Source organism: Terrapene carolina, unplaced genomic scaffold (genome assembly GCF_002925995.2).
Source record: "Terrapene carolina triunguis isolate 2854851 unplaced genomic scaffold, T_m_triunguis-2.0 Scaffold67, whole genome shotgun sequence".
NCBI lineage: Eukaryota > Metazoa > Chordata > Testudines > Emydidae > Terrapene > Terrapene triunguis.
In genome coordinates this window covers 4,205,053-4,221,356 of record NW_020664418.1, presented here as the reverse complement: position 1 = coordinate 4,221,356, position 16,304 = coordinate 4,205,053, and the positions used below count along the sequence as shown (strand labels likewise).

The 16,304-nt window shown below is 46.3% G+C and overlaps 1 protein-coding gene across 2 annotated transcripts in view; it reads right to left on the bottom strand.

The window, feature by feature from the left end:
* Window positions 1-6,067: 6,067 nt before the first annotated feature.
* Window positions 6,068-16,304, bottom strand: part of NUBP2 (nucleotide binding protein 2) — a 249,202-nt gene continuing 238,965 nt past the window's right edge. Inside the window, exons 1-7 of one of the 2 annotated variants that reach the window (XM_024208851.3) lie at window positions 13,937-13,959; window positions 11,145-11,263; window positions 9,417-9,615; window positions 8,018-8,172; window positions 7,603-7,713; window positions 7,037-7,106; window positions 6,068-6,297 (exon numbers count right to left, since the gene is read on the bottom strand). In XM_024208851.3, the coding sequence (XP_024064619.1) occupies window positions 6,164-6,297; window positions 7,037-7,106; window positions 7,603-7,713; window positions 8,018-8,172; window positions 9,417-9,570 (624 nt within the window). In that variant the 5' untranslated portion in view covers window positions 9,571-9,615; window positions 11,145-11,263; window positions 13,937-13,959 and the 3' untranslated portion in view covers window positions 6,068-6,163. Of the gene's footprint in view, window positions 6,298-7,036; window positions 7,107-7,602; window positions 7,714-8,017; window positions 8,173-9,416; window positions 9,616-11,144; window positions 11,264-13,936; window positions 13,960-16,304 lie in introns of those variants that run through there. The other variant, XM_026648195.2, reaches the window with a different exon arrangement.

Below are 16,304 nucleotides of genomic sequence, written 5' to 3'. Positions count from 1 at the left end.
TTGGATGCAGATTGCCAGGCAGATACCAGATCACCTCGGTTGCACCTGACAGGCTATAAAAAGGTGGAAACTGTTATGAAATGATCTCAGCCAACCAGAGTGTAGGGATACTTGTCTCATTACTGCCCACAGGTGTTCAATTATGCAAATCCCTGCACTTTGATTGGTAAAGGAAGGTGCTGGTTGCAATAATAGTTTTTTTTTTTTATAACTACAATGTGCTCTAATAGAGTGCAGGTATCTGCAATGCTGTTTTTCCTAGCTGCTCACAGAACTCCACCTGCACATACTCAATACAAATGGCTGGCTCACCCCTACAAACTAGTACCCTGCCCCCTTCACTCAGCTGCTTCTTACTCCTGACAAAAGCTAAACCCACTCCCCAGCCCTTTACCCTGCTGGTTTATTTCAGGGAGTGCTCATTATGTACTTGGCCCTTTCTAAGCAGCAGGCTCAGGTCATGCCCCAAGAACAAAGGTGTACAACATACTGAATAAGCAAAGTGGTCAAGGTGGTTCTTGACAATCTCTTGGTAATAGAAAGAAATGCCCACTGCTGACATGTGCAGGACTCTGAAGGAGATGAACTTGTACCTAATGGAGTGGGAGACAATGGGAATATTCACAAAGGGAGCAACATACACAGAACAAATAAGGAAGAGGATCTTAGCAGCAGTGTTTTGTCTGGAATGGAGGGAACCAGGTGTGTGCCAGGAAAGCCAGAGAGGTTTCAGTAGACAAGGCAAAAGATGCCAAGGCATGGACTAGAATTTTAGTGACATGGACAGAAAGAAAAGGCTGGATCTTAGTGATATTACAGAGGAAGGATTCAGACCCAGCCTGGCTGTGTGGAGCAGGGTAAAGGGAGGAGGCAAAGAGAACCAGAGATAATAGGCTTGAGTTAGCAGAGGCTGGTGGTAGAGAATGGGGTAGCAGAGAGGAGTTGGAAGAAGGTAAAGTTCAGTTTAAGCTAGCAATGAAACAGTCAGATGATAGATATGCAGACTTTGGATCTGTCTTCACAAACATTTAATTCACCGCAAGCTGGGGTGTAAATCTACCCCACTAGCCTGCCACGTTTTTGCAGTCTGTGCGAACCCTGGTGACATGCACTTTGGTCTAGTCCTGTTTCAAAGAGGACCAAATCAAAGCACATTAACAAACTGTTACCAGGCAGCAGCAGGGTCCATGTAGTCAGTTAGTTCACAGCAGGCTAGTGTGGTGGAGATTCACTCTAGAGCTCTGACCAGGACTATTTTTTTAAACCTGCTCTCGTATCCACTCCCACCTGATCCCACTTTGTTTCTTGTATTTTTATCCCGCTCCCACTCACAAAAACCTTAGATCCCGCAAATCCTGCAAGAGAGAGATTCCCTCATGCTACAAAAAAAAAAAATAACCCAACCAAACAAAAAAAAGTTTTTTTATTATATATTAGGGCTGTGTAACAATTAAAAAAATTAATTGTGAGATTAATCGCACTGTTAATAGAATACCATTTATTTAAATATTTTGGGATGTTTTCTACATTTTCAAATATATTGATTTCAATTACAACACAGAATACAAAGTGTACAGTGCTCACTTTATATTTATTTTTTAATACAAATATTTGCACTGTAAAAAAACAAAATAAATAGTATTTTTCAATTCACCTAAATACTGTAGTGCAATCTCTTTATTGTCAAAGTTGAACTTACAAATGTAGATTTATGTACAAAAAATAACTGCATTCAAAAATAAAAATGTAAAAAACTTTAGAGCCTACAAGTCCACTCAGTCCTACTTCAGCCAATTGCTCAAACAAATTAGGTTACAATTTGTAGGAGATAATACTGCCCACTTCTTGTTTACAATGTCACCTGAAAGTGAGAACAGGCGTTCGCATGGCACTGCTGTAGCCAGCGTTGCAAGACATTTACGTGCCAGATGCACTTAAGATTCATATGTCCCTTCATGCTTCAACCACCATTCCAGAGGACATGCGTCCATGCTAATGATGGGTTCTGCTCGATAACGATCCAAAGCAGCGCGGACCAACGCATGCTCATTTTCAGCATCTGACTCAGATGCCACCAGCAAAAGGTTGATTTTCTTTTTTGGTGGTTTGGGTTCTGTAGTTTCCACATCTGAGTGTTGCTCTTTTAAGACTTCTGAAAGCAATACTCCACACTTTGTCCCTCTCAGATTTAGGAAGGCACTTCAGATTCTTAAATCTTGGGTTGAGTGCTGTAGCTATTTTTAGAAATCTCACATTGGTACCTTTCTTTGCGTTTTGTCAACTCTGCTATGAAAGTGTTCTTAAAACAAACATGTGCTGGCTCAAGTGTCAGAGGGGTAGCTGTGTTAGTCTGAATCTGTAAAAAGCAACAGAGGGTCCTGTGGCACCTTCAGACTTGCATCTGAAGAAGTGAGGTTCTTACCCACGAAAGCTTCTGTTAGTCTTAAAGGTGCCACAGGACCCTCTGTTGCTATGTGCTGGGTCATCATCCAAGACTGCTATAACATGAAATATATGGCAGAATGCAGGTAAAACAGAACAGGAGACATACAATTCTCCCTCAAAGAGTTCAGTCCAATGTTCCCTCTAATTTTTTCCATCCACGTGCAGAATAAATTTTGTTATGTGCACCAAGGTATGTGCGGATGTGTGCCACCAATAAAAACAAAAAACCTAGATATCATATATATATTTTTTAAAAGTTACCATGGAGATAATTACTTGAGCCAGGACAGGTTAGGCAATTTAGAACTCACTACTCAAAGAATTAAATTTAAGTGTAAGAGAAATAAAAATTATGAAATGCATAGACCAGTCAAAAAACTCAAATAACACACTTTGAAAGAATAAAATTACAGAGAATGAATGTGCATTGCAGGAAGTACCAAGAAGTAACAGCAACAATACAAATATGTGCTGGAAGGTGAGTGACACAGAGACAGTGTGTGTATGTGAGAGTGACACAGACAGTGTATGTGCTGGCTGCTGGGGAAGTTTCTGAGCGATGCCATGAGCTGTCTCTTTAAGGTATTCACTGAAAGCTCTCCTGCTCTGTCCTAAGCCTTGTCTCCCCTCCCCAGTTCTGCAGAGATGGGGTACATGGGCAGGAGGAAGTGGGACAGGGAGGGAGAGTGCAAGCGGGGCTGGGGAAGTCTCAGACTGTGTGCTGTCACTTTAAGGCACTTTCTGGGAAGGGAAGGCTTCAAGGCTCGTTCAGACCTCAGACCACAGCAGCTCTCCTGCAGAGTCCTGAACAGGGGTGTAAGTGGGCCTGTACGGTGTATCGATAAGAAGCCGATACCGGCCACTGCAGCACTTTAACGTCACTGCCCCTTTTGCCTCCCCGTCGGCAGCACTGCTGGTAGAGTCCCTGCCCGCACGGCCGCCCACGGGGGGAGGGGCAGTGACATTACAGCACTACTGCGGCAGCGGCCGGAGCCCCGAGCCCTTTTAAATGGCTGCCGGAGCCCCAGGGGCCAGGAAGCACAGATGGGCTGGCTGGGGGAGGCTGACCCCCAGCCCCGCCCCTTCTGCCCAGGCCCTGCCACTTCTGAGGGCCGGAGCTGGCCCCCATACTGGTAAGAATTTAATATTACTTTCACCTCTGGTCCTGAGCCAGGATGTCCCCTCTCCCCTGCTCTGTGGAGATGGGGTACAGGGGCAGGTAGAAGGGACACCCTGACATCAGCACCCCTCCACCCCGCGCTCTGCACAGCCAGAAGGAGGATCCTGGGAGCAACTTGGCTGCAAAGCAATGGGGTGAGGGGCACCTGAACACACTCTGCCGGATGTGCGTTGCACTTGAATCCCTCCTGGGCAGCTGCCCAACAGCTCTTAGAGGGAACACAGGTTCAGTCACATATTTAACGCATTTTTTTTTTTTAAACGAGCATCAGCAGCATGGAAACATGTCCTCTGGAATGGTGGCCAAAGTATGAAGGGGCATATGAATGTTTAGTATATCTGGCATGTAAATACCTTGCAACGCCAGCTACAAAAAGTGCCATGCAAATGCCTGGTCTCACTTTCAGGTGACATTGTAAGTAAGAAGTGGGCAGCATTATCTCCCGTAAATGTAAACAAACTTGTTTGTCTTAGTGGTGGCTGAACATGAAGTAGGACTGAGTGGATTTGTAGGCTCTAAAGTTTTAGATTTTTTTTGTTACATAACTGTAATCGAAAACAAAACAATCTACATTTGTAAGTTACACTTTCACAATAAAGAGATTGCACTACAGTACTTGTATGAGGTGAATTGAAAAATACTATTTCTTACGCTTATCACTTTTACAGTACAAATATTTGTAATCAAAAATAATAATATAAAATGAGCACTGTACACTTTGTATTCTGTGTTGTAATAGAAATCAATATATTTGAAAATATAGAAAAACATCCAAAAATATTTAATAAATTTCAATTGGTATTCTATTGCTTAACAGTGTGAGTAATCGCAATTAATTTTTTGAGTTAATCGTGTGAGTTAATTGCGATTAAATCGACAGCCCTAATATATATATAAACAAACAGAATTGAGACATATTTTTACCACTAAAAGAATAGAATAAATCTTGCTTAAACCACGTAAAAAAAGACTTTAGCTCCTGTTATAATAGACATCACATCTTTTTCTATCCCTCGCTTACATTTAAGTGACCCTTTACTTCCTTCTCATCAGAGCAATTCCCACCCCTGCTGGGGGAGGGGGAATGGCTCCCTTCAGAGCCCCTCAATACTGATTTCATTGGCTGTCACAAAGGGAAGCCTGATCAGCCTTTGCAGCACTTCTAGTGAGAAGGCAAGCTGGGATCATATGAGTTCCACATCTGCACACCCATCATTTCGCTCCCAGGAGCACTACAATGGGTAGTCACTGGCCTCTGGAACATCCATCCTGATGGGGAAAGGAGGATGCTGTTCAGAGATTCTACAGATGCAGTGACTCAAGATCTCCCTCGCACTTAGACCAATGACTGTTTTGATTGGGTAGCCCAGATTCATCCTGAGACTAAGACATAAGTGATGCCAGGCTTGATTTAGAGAGGACCACCTTCTCTAGCCATAAAGGCCAATGTAGCATTTCCTTAATCTTAGAAAAAAAAAAGAAAAAAAAAAAGTGGCCAACAGAGGGGAACCATTATTTGCTACCAAATACAAACAGATTCGGAAGGGTGTAGGAAGGAAAGTAGGATTCAGTTGGGGGGAAGAGGACAAACCCCACTCCACCAAAAAAAACAAACAAAAAACCCCCCACACAAAATGCAATGAGACATTTAGATGGTAAGAACACATTATTTAATGTCTGTAGCCTTTACAAATATTCCTGAGCCCTGACACCTTTCAGGGAGCCAAAAGACGGTGTGTTCCTTAGGTTAGGCATGATAAGATACAGACTCAGTAAACAGACTTCAGAGCTCCTGTAGAGACTTGATGTCATCACGCACGCCTTCATAGGCATATTCTGTACCAAATACTTATGGCTTCAGAGTGAGATGGCTCGGCTAGGATCTAGGGTCAGAGGATCTGGCATGAAGCCGACAGCAGCCACTGCGAACTAGGAAGTACCATGTGTGCAGCACTACAGAAGCAATTGGGGGAAGGTAGCAGCAGCAGGAGTTGGGGGTGGCGATTACTGGTGCTATTCAGTTCAATAAGGGAAGGGTTTCCTGTCCTGGATCACTACCAGTATTTGCCGCAGAGACCAATGGCTACACACAATTTACAGCGCCAAGAATACTGCAGAAATTTGCAGGAGCACCACAGCATGAGGGGAGCCATCTTCGCAATGTACTAACGTAGCAGGAGTTCATGGGCAGATTAAACATTCTCTGTGTGACTAGAAAAAGCTGCACCACCCGTGCCCCCATAGCCCATTCCAGGACAGCCATAGTGCTCATCTGATCAGAAGGCAAATGGTGTTGCAAATGCACACTCCCCCCTTAGAGAGCAATGGTAAGCTCTAGTAAGGTCTCTTCAAGGCTTTAGTAGTGACAGTGTCACTTCCCTTTCCCAGATCTCTGCAAACTGGTCCTACGGACACCCACTCCCCTGCAAAATGCTTTAAAATAGATTTAAAACAGCTTTGACATTCCCCATCGGCTTGGAGCATGGCTGACAGCGCTGCAAAGATGTGGCCAACGAGAGTCCAGCCTTAGAAACATGCTCAGGATGTCCTGTCCAAGATCTGCTGGGCGATGTGAGCAAGGGCAGGGAAGGCAGAGCTCTTGGGAAACTCCTGGATGAAATCTCTGCCTTCCTCCAAGCTCTGAGTGAGCTGGGGATCAAGGGGAACACACCCTGTGTGAGAGGGCAAAGGGAGAGAATGACTGTGAGACCACTGGGACGAGTTACAGAGATGAGAGTTACACATGCAAGTCAGAGAGACAAAGGTGGGAGTGAGACACCCACATCAACCAAAGAAGAGACAAAATGATAAGACAAACAGGACTGAGCATTATTAACCTCCTTACTGCTCACTTGCAAGACTACGTTCTAGACATGTGGCACCATACCAGACATTTTCTGGGTAGAAAGGAGCTATAAGTGCTTCTAGCACCACAATCAGCAGAGATTTACCCTGGCATCACTGTCAAGACTATGGCTCCTTGATTAGGGGGAGGAATAAATAATTAAGGAGGTTTAAATAAATTCCTCATTTCTCTCACAAGAGCTCCACTGGACTCTCAGTGGTGCTGCCTGTGTTTGCCATTACCTGACGGCAGGAAACTAGGATCGCTCCAAATCTCCCACCATATCCAAAGCCAGACTGGACTGTCAGGTTCTCTGCCTCTGTTCTCTACTGGCCAGACATACAATGACCACATCCTTTTGGCAGCTCTATGCTCCTCTCCCAAACCAGACTCTCTTCAGACCTCAACTGGAGATGCCCCTCCTTAGCCTGCCCCTCAGACCTCAACTGGTTTCTGGACCTCATTCCATGTTCCTTGTGGCACTGTGTTCTCACCACTCACCAACCATTTGCTCTTCTGATCTACCCCTCCCATTAGGGAGGGCTCTGTATTCAAAAGGCACTTACCTAGGAATGGGACTCCAGCATGCCTGGCCAGCTCTTCACCACCCCCTTTGGAAAAGAGGTTTGTGCACTCCTGGAAGAGCAGAAGAAACAGCATTTAGTCACCAGGAACTTCCCAAAGCAGCAGTTCTGCAGACCGCCGGGCATCACAGATGGGCAACATGACTGTTTATCTGGGTACATTTAATGCAGAGAATGATACAGTTATCTGAGCAAGCAACGCTCATTTGCCTCTGGCAGCTGCTGATCCCCCCACTTCATGCACTTCCTCAGACATTCTTACCCCTCATCACCCAGTAGGAAGACAAAAGAGTTGCCTCTCCTGAACCTACCCCAACAGCCAGCCAATGAAGGACGGCAGGGTCCACAAAGCGGTACAGTCAGCCGCTCGCCTCCAGAGACCTACCACATTACCTTCATGGCATTCCCTGGTCTCTCAGCAGCCAAGGGACCACAGTCAAGAAAAGTCAATTCAAACCCAGGCCTCAAGCACAACAATGTAGCAGATTGCCTAGCACCCCTTTGAGGCAGGGGGGTTCTCAGCCGTGGGTCAGTTTTAAAGGGCTCACCAAACAGTGCGGGCAGACGAAACCACTCATGTTCTCTACAATCCCGATCACTCGCAATCCTGTCTTCTTACAGAACGTCAGCTCTCGCCTGACATCCCCTATAGACACCGCCTGTGGGCACAGAGTCATGGGGTATCACTGATAAAGGGCCAGCAAAATCAGAGAGGTGCATGTCTGTCTTTCTGCCCATTCATCCAGTGCTGCCAATCCTTGAGATTAGGGCAGGGTACACAGACACAGGTTGGAGGGATGAAGGGAGTAGAAATGCAGAACTAATAGCCATAAAGAGACACTGACACTCATACAGGGTCATGTAAACACAAACCTAAAGGCATAATGGGGTCGATAAAAATATTAGTTTGGTGTGACCCCAGGGCAGGGTGTGGAAACATCTGCCCCAGCAAGCATTACATACCTGTGGCGTCGTGACCAGGACTGCCCCGAGAGGCTTATATGGGCGAAGGGATTCTACCGTAGAGATGTGCTCATCCGTGGTCCCCGGAGGCGTATCCACAATGAGGAAGTCGAGATCTCCCCAGGTCACGTCGGAGATAAATTGCTTTATCAAAGCTGCCAAAACAAAATGGAGGAAAATCTTTGCTTTCAGCTGAGGTGTGGTCTGTAATCTCAACAGTGTGGTAGCAGCAGGTGTTAGATATCATATCACCACACTGTGTGAACAGATAGGTGCAAAAGAATAGACTTAAGTAGGAAGAGAAGCCCTCCATCAACAGAAGCAGTGGCAGTGCCATCTTCCCTCAGGGTCTCTATCCTGCCCTACAGGGAATGCATCTAGGTGGCAAGAGGATAGTTCAGTCTCCAAGGCCATTGAGATTCTGTTCTGTGTGCCAACAATAGCGAGCATTATAGACGCCTGTCCAGAGAACACAGGACAGATCTACCAGCTCATTCCCCAGGGCTGGTTTACACTACACAGTTAGATCGACATAAGGCAGCTTATGTCGACCTAATTTTCACACTAGAGCCGTGCTCCTGCCGATGTAAGAGCCCCATTACACCAACATAATAGCTTCACCTCCACAAGAGGCGTAAGGCTTATATCAGTGTAGTTTAGGGCAATGCAGTGTCTGTGTAGACACTGCGTCCCTTACATTGGCTGTCTTGTCAATTTCACGGCAGGAGCCATGCTCCTGGCGAGGAGTTGAGGTAAAAAGCCCAGGGCGGCTTCGGACCCCGATCCCAGCTGGGAGCCAGGGGAAGAAGCTAGCGGGGAAGGGGAGCTTCAGATGATGACCAGGCCTAGATTGAAAGCAACAACCTAGAGGTCAAAGGCTACCTACATCTAGTCTGTTATCCAGCCCTAGTTCGCCTGCTCAAACATAGCAAGAACTACAGACTGCAACCCATGCCTAAGCACAAGGGGATAATGAGCCATATGCAAGACAAGACCAGCCTGTAAGTAAGGCAAGGATGTATTTCAACGAGTTTCATCTTTGCAGGAGGTGCCCTTGCTGTAGGACAGTGGTCCCCAAACTGTGGGGTGTGCCCCCCCCGGGGGGGGGCCTGGAGCCCCGTTCCACCCCCAGCCACAGCTCCACTCTGCCCCCTGCTCCGCCCCCAGCCCAGCTCTGGTCCCAGCTGCAGCTCCACCCTGCCCCCAGGCCAGCTCCACCTCTTGCCCCAGCTTTCTCCTCCCATCTCCCACCAAGTTCTGCCCCCAGTTCTGCTTCAGCCCAAGCCCCTTTCACTGAGGATGGAAGCCTTGGCCGTGCAGTAATGGAGAGGGGGCACAACAGGAAATGTTTGGGCACCATTGCTGTAAGGTCACTACCAAGAGTAAAAGCATTCTGTACCGTTTTTCTTGGGTCCTCTCCAAACCACAGCATCGTCTGGCTTCTCCAGCAAGAAGCCAATCGACATGAGAGAGATGCTTTTGTCCTGGTCGACGAAGACAGGCACCCAGCCACTGTCACACTGGTGCACGCCCTTGCCCTGGACTTTGAGCATTTGAGGGATGCTGGGGCCACATAGGTCCACATCCAGGATCCCCACCTGCCAGTGATACAGGGAACCATTCAGACAATCCCTTACACTAAGACAGCACAGAGGGCCACCACAGTGGCAAAACATAACTCTTCACTGATTTCTACAGCCCAGACCTTATGGAAAGGATGGCTTAGAAGCCTACACATCATATTTGAAATACACACGAACCACATGTTCAAATCCCAGATGAGTTCACACAGCCCTTCACCTTTCCAAGGGAGATCAGTGTGTCGTCACTGAACTTCTGGACAGAGATCTTTCAAATGAGACCTTAAAAACCATGGCCCATCTGCTCTGCAGGACTTCAAAGAGCCTTTGGGGCATTTTGTTTGCCCTGTTTGTTTACTCAGCCACAATTCCCCACTGCCACTATTGTTGTGCTGAGTGGCTGTCCCTCCTTCCACCCGCCCGCCCTCCCCCCCCCGCAAGAGGCCACATTTTAGTTAGTGTGTGTGTGTGTGTGTGTGTGTGTGTGTATTAAGTGCTTTGAGAGCCTTTGCCACAATGTAAATTGTAAACATTCATATAGCTCATGTCCTGCTTATATGCACAGGAGGGCCCCTCCCTGTTCCAAGTCATTCTCTCTACCTTTCCATAGGCAAAGCTCAGTGTCCTCTCAGACCCCTAGAAACCTTTAGAGGGATTTTGCCTCCCCTTTCTTTTTCCTACTCATACTCATGCCCTATAACTCGGCATTGCCCACACAATAGCTGCCCTGAAGCAGGACAGGCAAGACAACAGGAGGCCTTGGAGAGCAATGACAGCAAAGGTCAAGGACCCAATCCTCATGGTCTCCATCCACACAGCAAGTGTGAGACTATCCCAGTAGCTTTTAACAAAGAGCATAGTATATCAAAGCCTGCCAAGCCCTGGGCAGACATTACTTAGGAAAGGGAGGCAACATAGCCTAGCGATTCCATTGAGGTCCAGGTGTCAAGGAACCTGAGTTGTTTTTGGTTTTTTAATAGACTATCAGGGTTGGCAGGGACCTCAGGAGATCATCTAGTCCAACCCCCTGCTCAAAGCAGGACCAATCTCCAGACAGATTTTTGCCCCAGATCCCTAAATGGCCCCCTCAAGGATTGAACTCACAACCCTGGGTTTAGCAGGCCAATGCTCAAACGACTGGGCTATCTACTCTTGGCTCTTCCACTGTCTCACTGTGTGACTTTAGACAAGTCACTTCCCCACTCTGTGCCTATTTCCCTATTAGCATAATGTGGACAATTATAATGAACAAGTTTTGCACAGCGCTTTCATAATATTTTGCACATCTATAGCATCTTTATCGGAGGACCTTAAAGCTGGACTTTGCAGCTTTTTTGGTCAAATAAATGCAGAAAAATCAGAAATCGTATAGTAAAAATTACTTGCTCAATCTCAGCAGCATGTGCTTGAAGGATCTTAATGACTAAATAAAAAATGCTACAAGATGCTTAATACCTAGATTATGAGGATAAAACCCCAGACTAGAATCTTGGGTGCACATGGGGAAGGAGAATACACTCATGACTGACACATGGAAGCTTGCTCACCTTCTTCCCAGCGTGCCGTAAAGCCAAAGCCAGTTCGGTGGAGACAGTGCTTTTTCCCACGCCTCCTTTTCCTGAGAGCACCAGAAGGATGTGTCCAATCCCAGCCAGGTTACCTCTCTCTGTGAAGGACAACGGAACAACACTGAGGCATCCCTGCACCTCTACACAGCATCATGCTGCACTGAGGATGTATGAATAGCAATGCCATAGGCAGCCAGCTGAGTGACTCCTCACATTTTACAGCTAGGAGATCATTCCCACTAAAGGAGCTATCACCATGTAACGTACAGAAAAGACATTTTGGCTAAGGTGTTGCAGAGTGTTTAAAAATAGTGGGGCAACCTGAGTCAAAATGTGATGGTGGATTTTGAGTAGACAATTATCTACTAGGAACACGGCTGTGACTCATCAGCTCAACATACAGCCATTGGGTGGTAAGGACTTTAGCTCTGATTCAGCAAAGCACTTAAACTGACCTCAGTGGGACTTAGGCACATGCTTAAATGCTTTTGTCACTACTGCTCTGGGCCAGATTGCAATTTGGGACCTAGTGAAATGCTCTGGGCCTTCCCTCTTCTCAGCCGTCAGTCCCCTGGGAGTTTCCTCCTTTCTGTGCTGTGTAGATCTTGTTTTTCTCGATGTGTCAGTGTCTTGTTTTAAATTTTCTTCAGTTTGCTTGCTGCACAGTCAGTGTTTGCTCTGGTCTAAACAACTTCTGTTTATGACTCATACACAGTGTGCTTTCAGTCCCCAGGGAAGGGCTGTGAACACATTCTTCTGAGATTCTTTAAATGGAATATAGGTAGAGGGCCTCAAGGGGTACTGGGAGAGGTGGGAGAAAATCTGAAATCTGTGATCTAAAGATCCATCTAGAGACAAGAACTACACAGCTCTAAAAGCAAGAAAAATTCAAAATGGAGATAAATCCCTTGAAAGCCCCAGCAGACCTGCATTAACACACTCATTTCACTACTGTAATGACACCGGGGGAAATTACACCTTTGAACCATCCCGAGACTGAAGTTCTGTACTGAGTCACAGCACAGATAAGTGGCAGTGCGAGATTCCTCACCAATGGAATTCAACTTTGACCCAAGGGGACCAGCTTTATGCATGAGGGAGGAGGAGGATGGGTATTGTTACAAGTTTCTGGAGCTCCGAGCAAATGACGCTGCCTCATGGCAAATTAGGGATCTTGGTTAGTTTCTGAACTCACGTGCTATATTTGGCAGAGGGCTGGAACTTGCTGTACCTCCAGGACCAAAGATCACTGACAATTTTAAGGACCAATGTCTCATGAACCACCAGAAACAAAGCTTATACACCACAGGTTTTCAATAAACCCATCTTTCCAAAGGCAGACAGAATTCATCTCTGGGATCTTGTGTTCCAGCAAAGGCCTTTACTGCTAAAAATCAAATCTGGATTGTTATGTGGGAGCAGGGGAAAGAAGCAAGGGATCAATGAGAGTAACATGCTTTTAAAGCAAGAGTGCCACCTAATTTTGTTTTAGGTATGTTTTGTTACTGATTGTTACTTTAAGTGTTTCATAAACAAAGTTAATATCAGCACCTCTGCTGCGATTTGCAAAACTGACACAACTTCCTGAAGATTTTTTCTAAGGCCCTAATTATAGCTAAACCATCTCCATGAATCTTTACATTATCTGTACTTCTGCACTAGTGGGACCAGGTGTCCAATGGAGAACTCCCTCACCTGACTCAGAGATAACAAAGGACTATTTGAATTCCAATGGCTCCTCACATTCCTGAATGGTCAGTAACACATCCTGGAAACCTTAAGGACTCAGACATAAAGGTAAACACAATCCTTATTAAGTCCAGGAAAAAACAGGAATAGCTAGGAATAGTTAACGTGAGTCATCAAGGAATTTCCCGAAGCTTCACATATCAAAGTGGGGCGTACCTCAGACACCAGGTTCCTTGAACCTGAACCATCAGAAGCAGCACTTGAGAGGAAGATGTGGTCTCCTGCTTCCGAGGGGTTTTCCAGTGTTTCAGGGAACATAAAATAGCAATCAAGGAAGAGGAAGACTCCATTTTACTGAAGAACAAGCTGAGTGAGAAAAACAGACTTCATCTTGAGATGGAGCCTGCTTTTACCATGGGAGAAGTAATCAGGAACTCAATCAAAGGTAACTCATAGCACAGATCTCTGCTCTCTTTCTCCTTTGTAATGAAAGGAAGAAATTGCAAGACGTTTCCATAGGTGTTTAATATCTAACATCCTTTTATGTAAGTTCTCTCTCTCCCTCTGTATACAGATGAATTGTCTGATTGTCGTATTGTTGGGGAGCATATTAGGTGGCATTTACAAGGGTAGCATTGTTATAGTTCTCTCAAAGGGGCCAAGGACAAGAGAAAGCAGTGAGTTCCAAAGGCTAGATCCACAAAAGGACATAACTGCCATTTTAGGTACCTAGAGCTAACATGTGGGAGGACTCTGAGATCCTCAAACCCTCTATTCAGCTGCTGTCTAATCCCATAGGTGCCTACATCCCTCCTGGGAGATGCACACAAAACCACTGCGGTCCTGACATCGCCAAGCTGCTCGGTGCTCTAGGTCATGCTTAAGCCCTGCCAAGGCTGATTCCCCACTCTGGCACTTCGAGTGCAGAAGGTGGGGGCCCGCAAGGATTCTAAAAATTAAAACTGGCCACTCCAGGCTTGTATTAAACTCCCAAGGTTACAACTTTTTTCTGACTTTGGATGGGTAGATGCTGCCACCACCCAAGTGCAAAAACCACTTTTTGAGAACCCAGAAAGGTGCACTTGGGAATTCCTTCCTCTGGGGTATCCTCAAGCCCTCTCTCCCCCCCCCCAGGAAGAGCTGAGAAAGAAAAACAAAGGAAATCAGCTGTTGCCACCAGCTAATTAAACAACATATGCACAAATCTCTTAGGACACAAAAATCCTAATCCTGTTCTTAAAAAAGGTAAATTTTATTAAAAACAAAAAGAAAGAAAATACATCTGGAACTTAGGCTATTGCTAGATTTAAAAAGAGCAAATATAATAATTAAGCATCAAGAATCATTTTCTTGAGGTCCAGCTTAATGGTTACATGCAAAACAAAAGCATTTGGGGGTTAGCACAGAGAAGTCCACAAGCCGTAAAGAAATAAGAGATATAAACCTAATCACATCTTCCTAGACATTTCCTGATCTACTTGCATATCTGGGGTTTCAAATGAGTAGTTTCTAGGTATGATTTAATGATTTTTCATACCTGGCGCAAGCTCTTACAGCATAGTCCAGCCCTGTCCCCGCTCTCCAGGAGACCCACCACAGACAGACAACTGGCTAGCTGGGCGTCCATAAAAGGGAGCTACCCCCCTACCCCCCACCACACACACACACACACACACACCTTCATTTATCACAAGCCCCAATGGAATTCACAAGCTAGGTGCCCTTCCCTCACATCTCACTTGCAGGGCCTGATCCAGCAGGTGTTCTCTGAAGCCCTCACACAAGAGACAGGTGGGTGGCATGCAGGAGAATGCCCAATAACCCAGTGGTCAGGACTCTCACCTGGGAAATGGCAATGACCTGAATTGGGATCACTCATATTCCAGGAAAGAGCCCATCCGCATGTGATGGGGTGTTCTGGGGCAGGTCTCCCACAGCCACTCCTGTTGGAACTGGACCACTTTGTTACAGAAATTGATTCTACAACCTAGTGGTTAGGTCACTCACCCAGGATGTGGGAGCCCCAAATTCCAATTCCTGCTCCAATGAACATTTAACGATTTATACAAAATGGAACAGTTCCAACCAGAGAGATTGAGAGAGACCCACCCCAAAACACGCAATAGCATGGGGGTCAATCCTCCCCAGGGATGGATGTCCAAATCGGGCAGAACGGATTTGAAAATGGGTCCCCCACCTTCCAAGTGCCCTAACCTCTGGGCTATTGGTTATAATGGGGTGACCATCAGTCTCCATCTCTCATGCACGTACACCTGAGTAAAACAGAGACAGGGGGCTGACCTGACTTAGAGCTTATCTATACTTGAAATGCTGCAGCGACACAGCCGTAACGCTATATTGTAGACACTACCTACACCGACGAAAGGGGTTCTCCCATCAGCGTATGTAACCCACCTCCTTTCTAGAGTACGCAATCCACCATATGTAATCTATTTCTTCCATCAACCTGTCTACATAGGGACTTAGGCTAGTTTAACTATGTCACTCAGCAATGTAGATTTTTGACACCCCTCGGGGACGTAGCTGGGTCCATCTAATTTTCTAGTGTAGACCAGCCCTTAGGTGCCTAAGTCCAGGAGCAGGATGCCAGCTGTGAATCCCAAGCAGAGATCTGTGCCTCCCTCTGGACCAGAGTAGGTACCTATTGATGTTTTGTTTACATCCCACCCCTTTGCTTGGCATTTTTGATTGGTTTATTTATTCAGCTTCAAGTTTAGCATGCTAAGCCCCATTCTGTCAGTCCTAGTCTTAGGGTACGTCTTCACTACCCGCCGTAGTGCCCGGCGGGTAGCAATCCATTTATCCGGGATCGATATATCACGTCTCGTTAAGACACGATATATCGATCCCAGAACATGCTCACCGTTGACTCCGGAACTCCACCAGAGAGAGCGGCGGTAGCGCAGTCGACGGGGGAGCCGCGGCCGTCGATCCCGCTCCGTGTGGACCCCAGGTAATTCGATCTAAGATACTTCGACTTCAGCTACGCTATTCGCGTAGCTGAAGTTGCGTATCTTAGATCGATTCCCGCCCCCCCCAGCGTAGACCAGCCCTTAGGTGCTTAACTCTCCCCATGCCTGGGAGCCTAACTCTGGGCTGAGGATTCCACTGGGCAACAGGACGCCTAAAGGTTAGGTACTGCAATGCTCAATGTTGCAACATCTAAGCCCTTTTGTGGATTTAACCCCAAGTTGTTGGTCACAGGAGAAGAGAAAATGTAACAGGAATAGGACTGAGCTACAAATTCTTGGCAGTTTCATCAGTTTCTGCAAAGTCCATGTGGTAGGCTTGAGCAAGATACTCTTCCACATGGGAACTGGTACTGTGCTGTTTTAAGCAACAGAGGGTCCTGTGGCACCTTTAAGACTAACAGAAGTATTGGGAGCATAAGCTTTCGTGGGTAAGAACCTCACTTCTTCAGATGCAAGT